At 43.7% G+C, this 19,201-nt stretch overlaps 1 protein-coding gene across 2 annotated transcripts in view; it reads right to left on the bottom strand.

The window, feature by feature from the left end:
* The window catches only part of MYRFL (myelin regulatory factor like), an 872,690-nt gene that overhangs the window by 391,598 nt on the left and 461,891 nt on the right, over window positions 1-19,201 (bottom strand). For both annotated transcript variants that reach the window (XM_085652512.1, XM_085652513.1), the window contains exon 11: window positions 12,910-13,110. In XM_085652512.1, the coding sequence (XP_085508638.1) occupies window positions 12,910-13,110 (201 nt within the window). The remainder of the gene's footprint in view (window positions 1-12,909; window positions 13,111-19,201) is intronic.

The following is a 19,201-nucleotide window of genomic DNA, read 5'->3' as shown; positions in this document are numbered from 1 at the left end:
TTGGTGGGTGAGGATAGTTTGTTCTTGATTCAGTGCAAATATGTCCAGGCAACAATAATGTAAAAAGAACTATACAAATTGTGACTGCCAAATTAGGATATTCCTTTTGTTTCTCACATTCTTTTTTTAATTCTTCATCCTTCAATTCATCATTTAGTATGGTTATGTTATAGCATTTATAGATCTCGCTTCCACTGAATTGGTATTAAGAAAGGCATAATGGCGAACTGAGATGTACAAGTGAGGACTGAGAAAGAAGTGAAATGTAAGTGCTGGTTAAACAGACATGCTCTCAACTCAGGCAATGAGTACACTATGTCCTCCTCATTGGCATGCAAGCCGGTGGCATTGTCACCATGAAGAATCCCCTTTAGTTTCCGGTACTTCCTATCAACCATAGTCCTGTAAGCTCTTTTAACCTTTTATCCTTAAAGCTCTATTATGATTATGGAGTTTTCCAACACAAAATACATTTTATTTGGATGGATTTGCTTAAGAGCATATGGGCCACTTTCCCAAATGTCCATTGCTGCTAGGTTGAGTACAACAGGGTCCTCCTCCTTCATTCATAGTCAACATTCTTGCTACGATGGGTGCATATGGAACAGGAACTTACACCAGACAGTCCCTTTTTTAATGCCCCTCTTTGTGACATCTGTAACAAATAATGAATTCTAGCTTAGATGAACATTTGTGCACTCTCTTCTCCTTGTATTCCTGTACCCTCCGCCAGGGGCGGTTTCTTCATTAGGGCTGTGGGGCTGAAATTCCTAGACATTAACAAAACAACATATTAAATACATCAATTTATTTAGATATACAATTGTATCTCTAAGTAAATTGATGTATTAAGGTCTGGGCTGGGCTGTGTGTTTCAGGCTGCCTGCCCACCTCGCTCTGAAGCAGGAGACGCAAGCCAGGCAGTAAATCAACTTTCGGAACTGTGATGCAGGACGGAGGACTTTCTGTTTTAAAGCCCTTTATTGCCATTGGGTCTATGGTTGCATGCTCTCTACAGACCAGTGACGCAATTAGCGTCATGGTTTCGGGTGTGGGAGACTTCATCCATGCGCGACTTCAGACGTCCGTCATTCAAAGGCATAGATCCCACCCTTTCTTCAACTGAGAGTGGATGCAAGCACATCTGATCCGGTGCCTTGTTGTGGGTAATGGTAAGTGTTTGCAAGCTAAAGTTGTGGTATGTATATTGTGTTGAGACCCCTCATTATGCTAACCTCCCCCACTGTGACACCCCAGGCCCTAACTGCACATAGCTGGCCCTGTCAGAAGTGGAGCTGCAGCATTTGTTCCACCGCGTAATTGATCCAAATAATGAGCAGGGTTCGTTCTTGTTCCCTTGCGAAGTGGATCCAAACATCCGAGTCAAGCAAGGCAAGAAATATGTTCTTACAGTGGACAGTTCTCTGATGTGTGACATTAAAACTGCCCATGGCTTCATGCCCCTAAGTTAACACTGATGCCAAAAACATGGATTGACTTGCAAACAATGAATGTTAAAAACGTTGAGGCAATACATTTCAGTGATTTAGTTCCTCTCGTATTTCTCATACTTTACTTAATCTTGTCCCTAAGAGTTAGCTATCGTATTATGTTGTTGTTTATCTGTATTTTTTTCTGTGCATACTTTGAGGCTTGACCCATGCCAGGTGTTTATGAGGGGCTGTAATTGAGCGTGCAGGTGCTAAGGCTGAAGCCAAAGTGTGTGTCAGTGGGTTGGCCTCTCTGCAGGACACATAGAACAATGTTTATGTATTCCATTGGCAACTGAAATTCTGTGGATGTGTGTGTAAAGGGGTACACAGATGTCAAAATATTTCCAAGGCAAAAGTAAGAGAAAATAAAGTGCTTACATTTGGGGGAGTGCAGTAGATGTGCAGATGGACAAGATATGCAGAGAAAAGGTTGATACATATCTAATATAAAGCACACATAACTGAAGGACAAAAGTCCTACCACAGGCCTCAATGCTATTTAATTCAAAAACTTACTATTTCAGAATTGCAACATTTCCAATGTTAATTATTTATAACAAATCATTGTTGTTACTCATTTATTTTAAACAGCTAACACCCATTAACAAAGCCAATCATAGTGAAAGGTTTTAGGTGTAGATCATTTGTTATGTCATTTATCTGGATACAATTACATCTCAGTGAGGAACCAGTAAACCAAAATACTGGTCTGTTGGCACACTATGGGAATCACAGAAATGTATTAGACATGTTCCTTTAGCGAGAGCCCCTACTTTATTCATCCCATTTAAAGACCTGTGTGCACATATTTCTACATGACTGGTTGCAGCCAGCAGCTCTGGGTGCTTTCCGTAGACTGGTGGATAGAGCATTTTTTCCAAAGTTAATGCTGCATGCAGTGCAGTACAGTGGGCAAGCATACATTTTAAAGTGGTAAAGTTGTCACACTGTAAAATGTACACATTACATTAACTGCTCAACATGTTAATGCAGTAAGATATGGGGCAGTTTTTAATGTGTTTAATATTTCAAGACCATACTTTCCCACTGCTTTATAAGCCTTGCTTTATCGCTACATTCATTTGCTTTGAAATGTACCATTTGGCAATCTTTTTTTCATTTCTTTCTCGGGAGAGGGACACAATCTGGATCCTAAGTTTGTCCATTAAACCTGTTCATGTCACTTGCTGTATAAAAGTCATGCCCAATGTTTACGCCTTACCACTTCCAGATGTCACCAGCCGCTACTGCCCTTTGCTTAGGAACCAGTCTGTTGCGAGCCATGCTGCTCTAGCCTTTTGTTAAGTTTGCAAGCAAGCCACTTGTTGCAAACACTGCAAGCTTCACTGGATCCCTTTTAATCAAGTATTACAGGTATTCCCTAAGTGTATTAGAGCACTCTTCCTTGAGTTGCTCTGTCACAATTACCTGGTTATTGGTATGAAAATCCTTAGCCTCCATAACTCTCATCCACTCATTCCAATCATGCAGTACTCCATGAATTCAAGTCTCAAATTGAACACCATCCACTCTCTTGTTTTATTTTTGAATATCAGAAGGTATTGAACTTGTTTCAGTCCAAACCGGATGATCAGAGCTTCCTTCATTCGCTCATGGTTCATTTTATCAGCCACAGACATCGTCCTACTGCCAGCCGTTCCTTCTATGGGCAAGCGACTCATTTAAGTAGCTGCCTTAGACACATTATTCAGCGCTTGCACTCAACATGCTACTTCAAAGCTCACAAAGCATTCCATAATATCCGGTCTTCTACACACATGAGCGCAAGCTATTTCTGGGCCTTTGTAGGTACACCACCTGCAGATATAGCTGCTTCTGCTTCTATCTTGAGATTTTCCTTCATTAAGGCTATCCTCTTTCTTGCTGAGGCTAATCCAATTCCCTCCAATTCTCTCTCCTCTTTTTCCTGCCTTTATTTCACCCTTTTCTTTTCCTTGTCCTTTTGCTCCCTATTTCTTTCCTCACAGGTCCATTTATTTCTGTCGTCTTTCCTAATGTTCCTGCTGAGCTATTCTCGTCTTCTGCCTCGTGGCGTGGCATTTTCCTCTTACTCGTCTTTAGTGTTCTGAAGTACCACTTGCAAGTTTGGTCCATCCGTTAGACTTAATCCACCTAAGTGTATTACCCCTGGGAGCTGGCCATAGATGTACCCTTGAAATTTGTGGGGAAACAGTGTATACCATATTTGAAGACACACTCTGGAGAGGCTAGGAAAAACAATTCCTAAGGGGGACAAGAGAGCCTGACACCACAGCAATTACTCGCTGAGTTCCTAACGTGGGGGCATATTATCAAGGACGGCGTTAAAAATTATTGCCGCTTTAGCGGCAGAAAACTGCCGCTAAAGTGGCGATAATGGGCTTGATAATATGCCCTTGAGAATTCCAATTGAAGTCCATGTTCTGGTGTGAACATGGGCTTCTATTGGAATTCTCTGCGGCATATTATCAAGCCCATTATCGCCGCTTTAGCGGCAGTTTTCTGCCGCTAAACCGGCGATAATTTTAACGCCGTCCTTGATAATATGCTATTACAGTTCCCTCTCTACTTCTCAGTTTCTTTACCTGGTCCTTAAAACAACCAACAAGGATCTCCCTCTCCTTGTTTCTGGGAGCTCTGCACCCTCTCGTCAAACACAGATCCATCAACTGCTCTAAGAACAGGGTGTCAAGGTCTACTTCTACCAACCTTTTATATGCAAGCAAGTACTGTCATAACACATAACTAAATAGTGCAGAAGTCCAATAATAGTAGGCAACTACAGGGCTGTATTTCTGATTGCTTTCTACTGAAGACACTACACCCTTCTGCTCTAATATCCTGTCCTCCCTTGGAACTACTGCACCCTTATCTGTTGGCACAGGCATGAATTTGGCACAGGTTCAGTTTATCACTGTTAGCAACATGGTGTTTAGAGCATCACTCATTTATTTGTTCATACTCTTGATTTATTTTGGGCAGAACTCAACTGCTTTGAAGCGCATCTCAGTCCTTATTCTCTTGTTGTGAGGCCATGCAATGCTTGCCGCAGTACACATTTTCTGTCTTCACTCTAGACTTTCTTTGGTACTGAAATCATTAGGTGAAGGCAGCATGTCTGGCCTATAACCAGCAGTTGTCCCCTCCCCGGTAAATTAGGCTCACAGGGGCAATGTGGAGTTACACCCTCACAGGCTGACCACTTTATCGATGGTGAGGTGCAGTTGCAGCCTCCAAGGTTCAAAGCAGCAAGGTGCAGTGGCAGTCACCCAGGCCAATCAGGCTCAGAGAGGTGAGTTGCTTTCTTGATCTTCTGGCATCATCTGCGGCAAAGCTAGCCCACAGCCCGTAGTGGCTTGGCTGATGGCCATGCTTGATTTGTGCAGTCTTTGGGGAAGTCCTCAGGTAGGAACCATGCAGGGAGAGCGCAGAGGGAACCCACTCAAGATATGGGTCGCTCCTGGCTTTACTGTTTGTTACCATCTGCTATCCCTGGGTGCTGTGTTTATTGTGAACACCCTGGCTTCTCCTCCTTGATGGTCTCTCCTCCTGCAGACCGAGGTACACTCTTCTACTCTCTCAGCAGGCAGGCTTCTAGGCACCAGACAAGTGTCAGCCTCCCACCATAAACTGTCACCTTAAGGACATAGCAGCTCTGGTTACACAGCAGCTCTATGGGTACTTTGCAGAGCACTCCCTTCCTCGTTCATGTAGAGCTTGAGACTAGAAACGGGGTGGTTGAATCCCACTCTCATGTGGCTCCACTGTCTCAAACTTCAGAATCTGTTTAGTTAGTACTCCTATCAGGTTGCACTTAGGCGGTCTTCAAGCAGGAGCCCCTTCTCAGATTGACACAGCGAAGTGTGAGTTCTCGGTACCTGGCTGACATTGGCCTTTCTAAAGCAGTCATCAGGGGAATTAACAAGCATTGGTAATGCATCGCTCTCGCCTATGTAATGAATAAAGAGCTGTTTTCATCAATCATCGTCCAAGAGAAGGAAAGAGCTTCCTGACAGATAACACAGGAGTGGACCGAATGTTGCGCAGTGGCCAGAGCTGTTGACTCGAGAGCTGGGGACCCTGGTTTGAATCTAAGCGACGTCTCGCAACATCCTGTGATTCTATGCAAGTCACTTAATCTCTCCGGGTGATAAATTGTTATATAAATATACTGCAATAGTAAAAGGCAAAACTTTATGCAAATATAGTTCCACCAAAGCGGATGCTAACAGTATTTCGGCAGCTGGAAACTGATGAGAAGCAGACGAGGAACAAGCATTGGTAAATGCAAATAATATGCTACAGCCAATACAAATGGAGGAAAGTGTAAGTGGCACGCACAGGAACCAATGAGAAGCCAGGAAAGAGAGGAGGCCGGATGTAAATCCATTTTAAGTTTATATTAAAAACAATAGATTCAAGCACAGTGCTGGCACTGTGCAGGCAAAACCTAAAAAGGGCAGGCCTGGCTTAGACGACTCCTAACCTTTATCAACAGAAACTCTAATTCCACCCTTCACAGCTACCATCGACCAAGTGCAGTGCTCAGGAAGAATTATTCCGCATCCCCTTGCTAAGATTCTAAAGGGAGCTCTTTTCCAATCCTCCTAACTTCAGTGTCTTCACCTCCACCCTACAGCCACAAGATTGCAAGCTATACACCTCCACCATCTGGAGAAACTGGCCTCACACTCCATCTTGTGCCATGCTAAATAAGGAGATTCCAAAATAGATCCCTCAGGCATAAGTATTCAGATTAATATGTGCATAGAGCTTTACTACCACACATGCACTACACAGACTATACAACACTTGACATACATATGGAATGTCAGTGCCAGGTTCTGGGAACACGTTACACTAGAACTTACACAGGGCCGGTTAGGAGATTACACACATTGACACAGACAAAAAGGTCTAGTCATACTGAGGATTTACAAAATGCTTACGCTGCCACCACTCTTTTATGTGCTACACCCAGGACAGATACAACTGTCCTGGTCACAGTACAGGTCCTAGACCTTGCATTGTCAGGGCCAGGCCTAGGTGTCTGTGCACAGGCTAGATTAGGGTGATGCTGGGGCAAAATAAAAGTGACAATACCAGGTTCACAAGCAATTGGGCACTCATGGCAAAGGAATATTCCATTATACAAGGCAGGGAACATTCCCATTCAAACACTTGCCAAGCTGCATCACCATGTCTTTTGAGAAAAATGGTACCTCACCATGGGGCATATCAGCAAGGGCCAGCAATAATTATCGCTAAGCGCACTTAGCGCGAGGATAATTATCGCCGGCCAACTCTGAATTTTATCGCGGAGATAGCGTGCTCTCAGCAACGCTTATCTCTAAAGCGATCAAATTCAGAGCGCAAGCTGCCAACTGTGTGATTATCTCTGGAAATGCAGCGATAATTGCACAACTTTTGGCGATAGGTTGATGATAGGGCTACACATAGTTAGCCATGAAATCCACCATCCATAGGATATCATGAGGTTATCGCTACTTTTCTTGTCGCTATGCTTCTTAGCGTGAGGCTTAATAGTAGGAGAAATGGCGCTTAGCGACATTTCTCCATTTCTCCCGTTATTCTTTTGAGGAACGCCCACTTTGCATCTCATTAGAGATGCAAAGCTGGGCGTTAAGGGAAAGGGCGAAGAAGCATGGATTCATGCGTTAGCGTGTCCTTGCTAACAGGGCGTTAAAATTATCGCCGCTTTTTGTCCGAAAACGGACGCAAAAGCGGCGATAATTTATTATCGCCTCGTTGATAATATGCCCCCATGTTGGGTGGGTCCAACGCATATGACTGACCAAAACAGGAGCCATATGAAGACCAAAGTGACATTATATTTTCTAAACATGATTTAAGTTTTGACTGGTTTCCGCCTTATATAACACAGTTTTGGCCAGTTCCTGTCCTGTGGTGTACCGTGTTTAACGGAAGTGTGGCAATACAGAATAGTGGAGCATTTGTCCTTATCTATTGAATTTCTGTCCAATTTTGGCCTCCAAATGTAAGTCAGTGTGCAAGAAAGAACTCTGTTTACAAAATGCCATCTGAATTCCTGATAATGTGGGTAACCCCAAATTTAGAGCTTTACGAATAACCACTATTTCCAAACTCATATTCTTGAGCATATTTAAAAAATGCATGGCTTTCATTCACACCCATTTTTCATGCATTAGATTTTACCTTATGAATTGATGTATGGTTGGAACACAATAAGAAGCATTTGCGATGCAATTGGTCTCACCTTTGAGACCTTATATGTATTTAGCTATGCAGCACATTGGCCTGGGTGCTGAAACATCTACTGTTCTTTAACATGGAGGGAAAGTAAGCCCAAAACTGAGGATAACACCAGGTATTGGAACACATGAAGAGGAATGCTGCCTATCTGCGAACAATTATATTGTGCAAAGCTCTGTTTTTAATATAAAATCATGTCCTTCGGTGGTCATATCACTGAAAATACAAAAATTTTAAAATAAATATTGTCTATCGGTACTCGTGAAAGACAGGTTTCTATGGTCTGGAATCTAGGGAATGCTAAAGTGATTCTGGCATTTTGTTGATCTCTGCTGGTCATTTTCTGTTAAGAAAGTTAAATAGAGGTAGTGGCCATAAAAATAAAAAAGAAAGTCACTAAGCAGAAAGCAATTCTGGTATTTTACTGACCTCTACTGGTTGTTTTCTATCAAGACAGTTAATTAGAGGCAGTTGAACAAGCAGAAAGAAAATCTGGTATTTTACTGACCTCTATTGGTCGTTTTCTATCAAGACAGTTAAATAGAGGCAGTTGAAAAAAGTCCCTAAGCAAAGGTGGAAGCAGACAAGTCCTAGGGCTGATCTTTAGATCCCACAAAGTACATACAACAGATCTTCTAGACAGCGCAAGCGCTGTCTAAGCTCGACCTAAAAAATCATTATAAGCTACACCTTACTTGATGGCTATGGATAGGTCATGCTTTTGGACAACCGACAGTCACTAGGTATTCCTGCGTCTGTAAGAGGCTGAAGGACATAATGGTATAATTATTTTGAAGATCGGCCACCAGGACAAAAAATTACAGATGAAAAAGTTCATCTATTTCTGTTTCTTCCTTACTGGCATTAGATTTTCAACTCAACAATACGTTTACTGGGGAAAAACAGGAGGGATCTATATAAATGACACATTGCTGGGTTCAGAATGGTGTCTATTTTTCAGAAATATAGATCTTTCTGGGTTCGACCATGACTTTCATACCTCTTTTTCCCACAAACTGCAAGTAGGTAGAAACTGCAAAAATGGTAAAAATTAACTGCCACTTCAAAGATTGCAAAGAGAGGTCATATAATATTTTTACAACAGTTCCTGAAAGCTGGGAAAAGCTGCAACTATGGCAATCTTAGCACAGTAATCATTTAGTTGATGCATTTTGTTTTTTCTTAGAAAAAACAGCCACACACAGCTCTTTCTTGCACACATTTTCCCATTTAAAAACAAAGAATTTTTTTTAACATTTTGCCTCTTTTCTCTGAGTTATGCAGGGGAGTTTAAAAACCCTGGGTACCGTTACAGTCCCCAGCATGTGTGGGAAAAGGACGCACATTTTGTCTGGCTAATTTTTGTAGAAAAAGGTCCTAAGGCTTAAGCACAAACTGACCCAAATATCAAAAAATCTCGGCAAAGTAGGTGTTAATCTTAACAGGAATTGATGAAAGACCTTGGAAAGAAGATGCGTTCAGTCAGCATCTGAGTTAATCTATTGAAAAGTCACTGGATGCTAGGCTTAAATGCTCTTTATGCCAACAGATTTCCACATAGGTGGGCATGACACAAGGTTTGAGCACATAAGCCTTGTAGATACTGGATAACTGCTGCATGCGATGAGTGGGGAAGGTGCACCTTGTTCCACAACAGACAAGTGGGGCGCCGTTGTGGGGTATATAAGAACAGTCAGGGAACAGTGACAAGGAATATTTTTCTGTGAAACAACAAAAAATTGCCCTGATGTGCTGGGAGTTTTTGCCTACCATGCGGGCCCATTAATGTTTTATTGTGCCCGGGCCCTACCATGGTATGCAAGGGGGATCCGCATAGGGAAACAAAAGATTCAAAGCCCCATCTTAAATAGGATTTACCAAATTTCAGATGCAGCCAGATAAGGGTTTCTCACAGAGGGACCTGTTGTGACTTCGCCCTCAAGAACCCATTGGCCCTCATCTCTAAATGAGGCTGCGTAACCGTGGGTTAGAGGTCTCTAAATGAGGCTGCGTACCCGTGGGATAGAGGTCACTAGATGAGGCTACGTAACCGTGGGTTAGAGTTCTCTAAATGAGGCTGCGTAACCGTGGGTTAGAGGTCTCTAAATGAGGCTGCGCAACCAGGTCTCTAAATGAGGCTCCGTAACCGTGGGTTAGAGGTCTCTAAATGAGGCTGAGTAACCGTGGGTTAGAGGTCTCTAAATGAGGCTGCGTAACCGTGGGTTAGAGGTCACTAAATAAGGCTGCGTAACCATGGGTTAGAGGTCTCTAAATGAGGCTGCGTAACCGTGGGTTAGAGGTCACTAAATGAGGCTGCGTAATCATGGGCAGAGGTCTCTAAATGAGGCTCCGTAACCGTGAGTTAGAGGTCTCTCAATGAGGCTGCGTAACCGTGGGTAGAGGTCTCTAAAAGAGGCTGCGTACCCGTGAGTTAGAGGTCACTAGATGAGGCTGCATAACCGTGGGTTAGAGGTCTCAAAATGAGGCTGCTTAACCGTGGGTTAGAGGTCTCTAAATGAGGCTGCGTAACCAGGTCTCTAAATGAGGCTCCGTAACCGTGGGTTAGAGGTCTCTAAATGAGGCTGCGTAACCGTGGGTAGAAGTCTCTAAAAGAGGCTGCGTACCCGTGAGTTAGAGGTCACTAGATGAGGCTGCATAACCGTGGGTTAGAGGTCTCTAAATGAGGCTGCGTAACCGTGGGTTAGAGGTCTCTAAATGAGGCTGCGTAACCAGGTCTCTAAATGAGGTTCCGTAACCGTGGGTTAGAGGTCTCTAAATGAGGCTGCGTAACCGTGGGTTAGAGGTCTCTAAATGAGGCTGCGTACCCGTGGGTTAGAGGTCACTAGATGAGGCTGCGTAACCGTGGGTTAGAGGTCTCTAAATGAGGCTGCGTAACCGTGGGTTAGAGGTCTCTAAATGAGACTGCGTAACCAGGTCTCTAAATTAGGCTCCGTAACCGTGGGTTAGAGGTCTCTAAATGAGGCTGCGTAACCGTGGGTTAGAGGTCTCTAAATGAGGCTGCGTAACCGTGGGTTAGAGGTCACTAAATGAGGCTGCGTAATCGTGGGTTAGAGGTCTCTAAACGAGGCTGCGTAACCGTGGGTTAGAGGTCTCTAAATGAGGCTGCGTAACCAGGTCTCTAAATGAGGTTCCGTAACCGTGGGTTAGAGGTCTCTAAATGAGGCTGCGTAACCGTGGGTTAGAGGTCTCTAAATGAGGCTGCGTACCCATGGGTTAGAGGTCACTAGATGAGGCTGCGTAACCGTGGGTTAGAGGTCTCTAAATGAGGCTGCGTAACCGTGGGTTAGAGGTCTCTAAATGAGGCTGCGTAACCAGGTCTCTAAATTAGGCTCCGTAACCGTGGGTTAGAGGTCTCTAAATGAGGCTGCGTAACCGTGGGTTAGAGGTCTCTAAATGAGGCTGCGTAAGCGTGGGTTAGAGGTCACTAAATAAGGCTGCGTAACCGTGGGTTAGAGGTCTCTAAATGAGGCTGCGTATCCGTGGGTTAGAGGTCACTAAATGAGGCTGCGTAATCGTGGGTTAGAGGTCACTAAATGAACTTTGTAATCGTGGGTTAGAGGTCTCTAAACGAGGCTGCATAACCGTGGGTTAGAGGTCTCTAAATGAGGCTGCGTAACCGTGGGTTAGAGGTATCTAAACGAGGCTGCGTAACCGTGGGGGTTAGAGGTCTCTAAATGAGGCTGCGTAACCGTGGGTTAGAGGTCTCTAAATGAGGCTGTGTAACCAGGTCTCTAAATGAGGCTGTGTAACCGTGGGTTAGATGCAGGGGGATATCTACCTGTTTACAGTGAGTGTCTCTTAAAATGGCAAAGGAGCACTTACCCAAAGTTGGAGCCCTCCAACCTCTTCGATTTACAGGAAGACAAATACGAGACTTCAGTAGTCACAGGGCAACGGTCATTAAAATTTGGTGTCACGTTGCTGTGGGGATGCGTGCAGGTCATTACAGAGACAACTTACTTTTGGTTTAGTTTAGGCACGAGAAATGCTGAAATTCGATATGTAGTGTCTGCTGGGTCCACTGCCAATATAAGAGTGTGAGTGACAGTTTGTCATGGTTCCTGGGAGAAGCCCGTTCCACTGTGCCAGAGCCCTACTGGACTTCCCCTGCCTACAAGCAGGGACGTAGTGGTCATTGGTGTAGTAGGTGAGTGGAGCCGGGGCCAAAGCACTTGATTGGCCCACTGCGCCCAAATGGTGGCTGCTTTATTTTTCCATTCATCCGGGGGGCAGGGAGTCCATATCCCCACTTGCTTTAAGTCCCATGGGAGCCTTCCTAGGCCCCTCTCTAGAAGAGTTGGATCAGCCGCCGCAAAACTTTCCTTCGCTATTGCTTTTCCACAACTTTTTTCGAATAGAGGCGATGAATGTATCTTTGTGTGTTTTGGATTACATCTTTCCTAATGTATTCTGCAGCTAAATTACATTTTGAAGTGTTCTGTCCCTGTCGTACCAACCGTTTTGATTGTCAGCCGTCAGTCTTGGCCTAGGCTTCTAAAGGTCACACGTGGCGACTTAGAGGTTTCTTTGACCAGCCTCTGCAGACTGTCCTTGGTTGGATTTTTAACACTGTTCGGAAGTAGCATCTTTAAACGTCTTTTCCCAATGTATTTCTCCTCAGCCTCTCTGGGGCATTGTATGACTGTAATAAAAAACGACCTGTCCCTGCAAATCACCGTTTCTAGATTTTTTTTAAACATATTGTATTGCCTTTAGTATTCAACATGCCTCATGTAATTTCAACAGTACATTTAATCGCCGTTCTAGATAACCGCCAACCTGTACGGTTACCGGTATTTCCAAGAAACTATAAAAATATTCTACTTTTCGTTCAAGAAATGCCTTTCCGTTTTAAAATGAAAACGGTGCGTGCTCTTCTGTATTTAAACAAGTTCAGTGAGCTGCTCTGTATCTTTTTTCGTGCATTTAAAAGTTTTGGTATCAAACTTTCACGCCCCAGGGGAAGCAAAGACTAAAATAAGGGCTGAAATGCCCCAAGAGGGAGGGAGGAACATAGTAATTCCTCAGGCCAATGTGTAAGTGTATTCAGTGCACGCGGGCGACTTCTAGCGCGTCAGCTTCGTGAAGCGCGCGGGCAGGGGATCGCATCTAAATGCCGGCTGCTGTCTTTACAACTCACCTCTTGGATATTCTGCTTGGCTCGACTGTCAGATGGGTGCATGACCGTCCCCATCACTTTCACATTGCCACAGACCACCAACGCTTCATCCGGAGTCTCCGTGTTGATCCCTATGCGCCCGTGACAAACGACCGTCTCTGGAACATGCCCTCGCTGCCACAGCGCATCACCGTCACTCTCGAACTGCCCAGGGTTAGAGGCCTGCAAAATACCACAGAGAGGGAGTCAGTGGCGCGAAGTCAGCTCTCGTTACTGCATCCCTCAGAGCACGTGCGCGCACGGAGGGCAGGCGGCGGTACTTCCAGCCACGCCTGGACGCCAGTGCTTGTTTATTGAGACACTTGAAAGAACAGCACAGAGGCAAATTACACATGACAAGGAGGGTATATCAGGAAAACGCGTTTCAATGACTCGTGACTACCTCAGAGGTCCACTGGTCTCTTCTCTGAAGGACATATGTAGTGGACCTCTGAGCTCAGAAGGGCTAGCCATGACCTTTTGAACCTAATCAATCAACGTATGCTTTGAATACATTTGCCGCACACTAATATGTACATGATAAGCATGCTAAGTTCTAGCCTACTGTTATATTCTAGTATTATATTTAATATATTATAACGTATTATATATATTCACAAATTATATTACATTAGACTAAATTATGTCATATTACATTGTATTTAATTATATTGTATTATTTTCTAAAATCTAAAATGAATATATATTAATAAATTATGTCGTGCCATATACATGGTTGTTACATTTTTTCTAATTTATAAATAAATTAATTAAAAAAAAAGTTGTGAATTCACGTACACTGCTTTGTTTAAAATACAAAAAAAAAAAAAATGGTTGTCCATGAAAATTGAATCTAGAATGATGTGTTTAGTCAATCAGTTACCATTTTCACACATTTTGGTAAAAAAAACAAAAAAGTCTTTGGGCCTCATTACGATGTTGGTCGGTAAGCCTCCAACCGCTCGTCGGAGGCTTACCAACCGACATCGTAGGTTTACATTCCGACCACTGAATTATAATGTTGGATGTTGGAGTGTAAACCGGCCTGTCAAACCGACTGGATTCCGATGGGCAGTCGGAAGCAGCCCATAATCCTTAACGGACGGCATTTCTGCTGTCAGGATTATTAAATCGGTTTTCGACAGGCTTTCCATGTCGGGCTTTCTGACATGGAAAGCTGTCAGAAAGCGATTTTGGGGACCCCTAGCAGGGCCCCCTTCCCCCCACGGTTGAGAGCCTGTGCCCCTCTGAAAATCCCTGCACTGTGTGGCAGACACCATGAGGTGCCTACCGCATGGAGCAGGGATTTAGACAATCTGCCCGCCACATAAACTCCTATAGGGAAATGGGAGTTTGCGATCGCACCATGTGCGGTCGCATCGTAATACGGTGTTCGGAACCACCAACCTATGGTCGGTCAGTTCCCACACATAGGCGGACTGACTGACATCATAGTAGGGCCCTCGGTGTGGTTTAATTTTAATTAAATTACACTAGTTTTTCCTTGGGGGGGCTTCTGTAAAATCACAGCTTTTCACTGCACATAAAAACATAAACACTAGTCGTTTCTCCTTGCTTTACTGTACATTGATTTTTTTAAATCACATGGACAGGCAGGTCCCAGGCCCAGCTCTCCCTGTGCTGCTGCATCGCTCTTGCTCCTATCTTCTCCATGCTTTTCCCTCATTTTCACTGCTTTCTCCTTGCTTTTTCCCCCCATTTTTTGAGTGCCTTCTCCTTGCTTTTACCTTGTTTTCGCTGCTTTTCCCTCAGTTTTTTGAGTGCCTTCTCCTTGCTTTTACCTTGTTTTCGCTGCTTTTCCCTCAGTTTTTTGAGTGCCTTCTCCTTGCTTTGCTCTTGTTTTCACTGCTTTGTACTTGCTTTTTTACCTGTTTGAGTGCCTTCTCCTTGCTTTTCTCTGCTTTCTCCTTGCTTTGTCCCTATTGTTTTCACTGCTTTCTCCTTTTTTCCCCTGGTTTTTGTAGTGCCTTTTCCTTGCTTTTTCCTCATTTTCACTGCTTTCTCCCTGCCTTTTCCCTTGTTTTTTGAGTGCCTTATCCTTGCTTTTCCCTTGTTTTCATTGCTTTCGCTTTCTTTTTTTCTTAGTTTTTTTAGTGCCTTCTCCTTCGTTTTTTCCCTCATTTTCACTGCTTTTACCTTGCTTTTTCCTCTGTTTTTTGAATGCCTTCTCCTTGCTTTTCCCTCATTTTCACTGCTTTCTCCTTGCTCCCCCCCATTTTTCTGAGTACTTTCTCCTTGCTTTTCCCTCACTTTTACTGCTGTGTCCTTGTTTTTTTCTCATTGCCGCTCCTGCCCAGCGGTCGTTTTTCACGCCTCCCTTCTAGCCCCGCCCACAACCTGCCAGCGTCCCTCCCTCTTCCCGGAACCTACTTAATGAAGTCTGCTGCGCAACTCCATTGAGCAGGTCCCAGCCTCAGCTTTCCCATGTTGCGGCATTGCTCTTACTCCTGCCTTCTCCTTGCTTTTCCCTGGTTTTCACCTCTTTCTCCGTGCTTTTTACCCTGTTTTCTTAGTGCCTTCTCCTTGCTTTTCCCTGGTTTTCACTTCGTTCTCCTTGCTTTTTCCCGTTTATTGAATGCCTTCTCCTTGTTTTCCCCTAGTTTTCACTGCTTTCTCCTCACGTTTTCCCCTGCCTTTTGAGTGCCTTCTCTTTTCGAAGGTCCTCTAGACCTGGCTGTTCAAATGAGCCTCGGGGATCTGCAATTGACTGAATACCCTGTCGGGTGATTAGCCACACTTTACAAATCCTGATTGATTGAATACTATACATCCATTCCACACACCATGTTCTTTAACATTAATTTCATAGGCTGGTGAGTGAGTGAATAAGAGAATGAGTGAACACATCTATATAGCATCTCTACCAACTCTATCACTTCACAGCAATACATTAAGCTAAAACATTTAGGGAAGCTGAATTGTTTTAATGTACACCATAAAATCGGATTGGAACAAAAATTACAAATGGTAGTGAATTATCTGCTACATAAGTCTAGGTATCATGAGGTGCTTGTTAATTTTTATACAACTGTTCCACTGCTATTATGCTTGCTCCTATTTTAATGACATATCCATTTTGGCATAAGGCACAAATAGTCTGAAACAAGCTTAAAGTGCCCACGGTATGAATAGGCACAGAACTTGCACAATCAGCACTGTAGAACGCAACTTAGCATTAGTAATTGCATGAGAGTCAGTATCAGAAAAAGCAGCATAAATCTAGAAACAAGTTTCACTACGCATCCTATTTGGGGGTGTTCCAATATACAGGCAAATGTGGATGAATATATATCCAAAGAAGTATGGATGGAATGCTATAAAAACTTAATTTGCAGTTAAAGTTACATTGAGACTTTAATGGCCATCAGAGTCCAACAGAGGAATCAGCACAAAATGATATAGGGAAGCTGAAGGGTTAGATGGGGCAGCAGCTCTGCTGCATTCCTTGTTATGTTATGTTATGTAATGAAAGGATTTGTAGAGCGCACAGCTACTCAGCAGAGTGTCCCGGTGCTGAGACAGAAAGATACAGAGGCCTGAGGGGGAATATCGGTCCCGGGGTGGGCGGCCATTATACTGCTTGTTGGAACAGCCAGGTTTTCAATTGTTTCCTGAAAGCCAGTATATTCGTGGCCTGCCTAAGCGGAAGAGGCAGCTTGTTCCAGAATCTAGCCACTTGCACTTGGAAACGAACGCCCGTGGGCTCTGAGACACTTTGGAATGACAATAAGGTGTTGGTGTGCTGACCTAAGGGATCTACACGGTACATAGTATGAAACTCTTCTGCAGATGTAATGCGCCCCCATGCTATGCAGAGCTTTGAAAGCCAGGGCCAGAGCTTTGAAGAGTATTCTGCATCGGACAGGCAGCCAATGCAGATTCTTCAGGTGATGTGAGAGTCGGTCTCTAGGTCCGAGTCTCAAGACTGCTCTGGCTGCCAAGTTCTGCACGACTTGCAGTCTATTGAGTATAAACTCTGGAAGGCCCAGATAGAGGACGTTGGCATACTCCAATCTGGAGGTAATAAGGGCCTGCACGACCATCTTTCTGTGCAAGGTTGGTAATAGGAAAAGGAACTTGCAGAGCATTTTCAAGAGACCGAAGCACGTACCTGCTACCGAATGTACTTGAGGTGTCATAGATAAGGCGTCGTCCATTTTCACTCCCAGGTTTTTTACAATCTTAACTGCTGGGAGGGAGACATATCAGTGGGCCACCATTGTTTCCAGGCGTCCAGAGGAGGGATACCAAAAAAGATAATTTCAGACTTTTCCGGGTTACATTTAAGATGATTGTGTCTGAACCAGGCAAAGATTTCTCTCAGACACTTATTAATCTTCTTCCTGTTAAACTCCTCCCCCCTCTTACAAGAGAACAGCAGTTGAGTGTCGTCGGCATGGGATATAATCATAGCCTTACCCGCTTCTGCCAGGGTAGCCGGGGAAGCCATATACAGATTAAAAAGTACAGGGCTCAAGATAGATCCCTGTGGCACGCCAACATTCAAGGGCGGCATACTGGCTGAAAACGGGGGCGACCAGACCTCTTGATTTCTATCCTCCAAAAAGGAGAACTACTTCAACACCGTGCCTCCAAGTCCACACTCCCGTAACCTCTGCAGGAGGTGAACGAGGGGCACGGTGTTGAAGGCCGCAGAGAGGTCTAGAAGGACCAGAACAGCTTTGCCACCTTTATCCAGGGTCTCTTTGATGGAATCGGAGACCTACAGCAACGCTGTCTCAGTACTAAGGTTCTGCCTGAAACCAGACTGACTCAGGTGGAGAAGGTTATTGGCTTCCTGGAAGCAAAATGATGGAATAGGCTGCTGTTGGCCCTTCGCTCGGTCTCAGTTCGATCCATCTTTCTTATAGTCCTTAAGACCTGGCTCTTCAGGCAGGCTTTTAATTAGTTAGACTTGCTGTCCTATTAGGATTTTCTTTCTATTGCTTGATTCTGGTCATGGAGGTTTTAATCGAGTAACAGCGCCTAGAAGCTCTTCCTTGAACGCTTTATCAGTCGCCTTTTTTAGTTAATTTGATAGATAACGACAAAACGGTGTTTACAAAAACCCTGTTGCCCCTTATCCAAGAATGTTCTGAAGAAAATACTATTTATCAAATTCAATCAGGATTCATAAAGAAAGGTTTAAATACATATCACATATGTGTTTAGAGTTGCAGTCTAAAAAGGACTGCGAAAGAAAAGGACAGTACTATATATTACTGGGCATTTTTAGAGTTCACTGCCGCAGTTGACAGAGCGAAGAGAAGGCATGGGGAAAAACGGCAGGGGATTAGTATGAATCTTTAGATAAACAAAACATATTATAAGATCTTAACGAGAACTCATCTGAAGAAGTGATATATAGTGTTAGAGAAGAACAACCTTGGTTAACTCCAATATTCACCAATAACTCATCGTTATTGGCAATCGTTGGTGTTAACTAAGGATGCTTTCTCTCCCTAATTCTAGTTAATTGTTATAAACTGAATTATCGGATTGCAGAATAACTAAGAAAAACAGAGCATTAAATACCTTGTTTATTGCACACTTAAGAGTGGTTTTAGCAAGGTTAGGAAACTACTTGTAGATGGTAGAGAAAGAACGTCTGAGTACGGCATAGAAATAGTTATTTCAGGCTATTGTAACTAGTGTAAATCGATTTTTTTACAGCAACCACATCAAATCAATGTCAATCATCCAAATCCTAAAATAGAAGAATCAGCAGGTTCCCAATGGGCATAGACTGGAGAGAGCTTTCTTATTCAAACAAAACCCAATAGTTAAAAGCCTTCAATTTGAAGGAAGCCGAAGTACTAGCCACTAAACTTTCACTGATTACGAAGAACATTTTATTGAGAAAGTGAAAGGAAAGTAGTTTGGAAAGGGAACTTGAAAAGTGAAATACACAATTTGAGTGTTTTCCGGAACATATTCTTCACCTGTGAAGTCTACATCATGAGTACCAGGGCTGGCTCTCGGGTGGTGCGATCGGTGCCACCGCACCGGGCGCTGAGTTGGTGTGGGGGCGTCATTTTTGCAAGTATATTATCATTTTAAGAGTACCTGCTGCCGCGTTCCTGGCCTCCAGCAATTTTCAGGCATCAATTAAAATCTCAAGATAACTCCAGTGATAAAGAGACCAGAGGTTTGTTTAGTCGAAGTTTTGACTAATCCTAAGGTAGTGCAGGGGGTTAAAATGCCTGCTGCTAAGAACGTGTACCACACAGCTAACAAACTGCATATAAAGTAA

Source organism: Triturus cristatus, chromosome 4_1 (genome assembly GCF_964204655.1).
Source record: "Triturus cristatus chromosome 4_1, aTriCri1.1, whole genome shotgun sequence".
NCBI lineage: Eukaryota > Metazoa > Chordata > Amphibia > Caudata > Salamandridae > Triturus > Triturus cristatus.
Note: the sequence above shows the minus strand (reverse complement) of the source record. Positions and strands in the feature narration are given on the sequence as shown.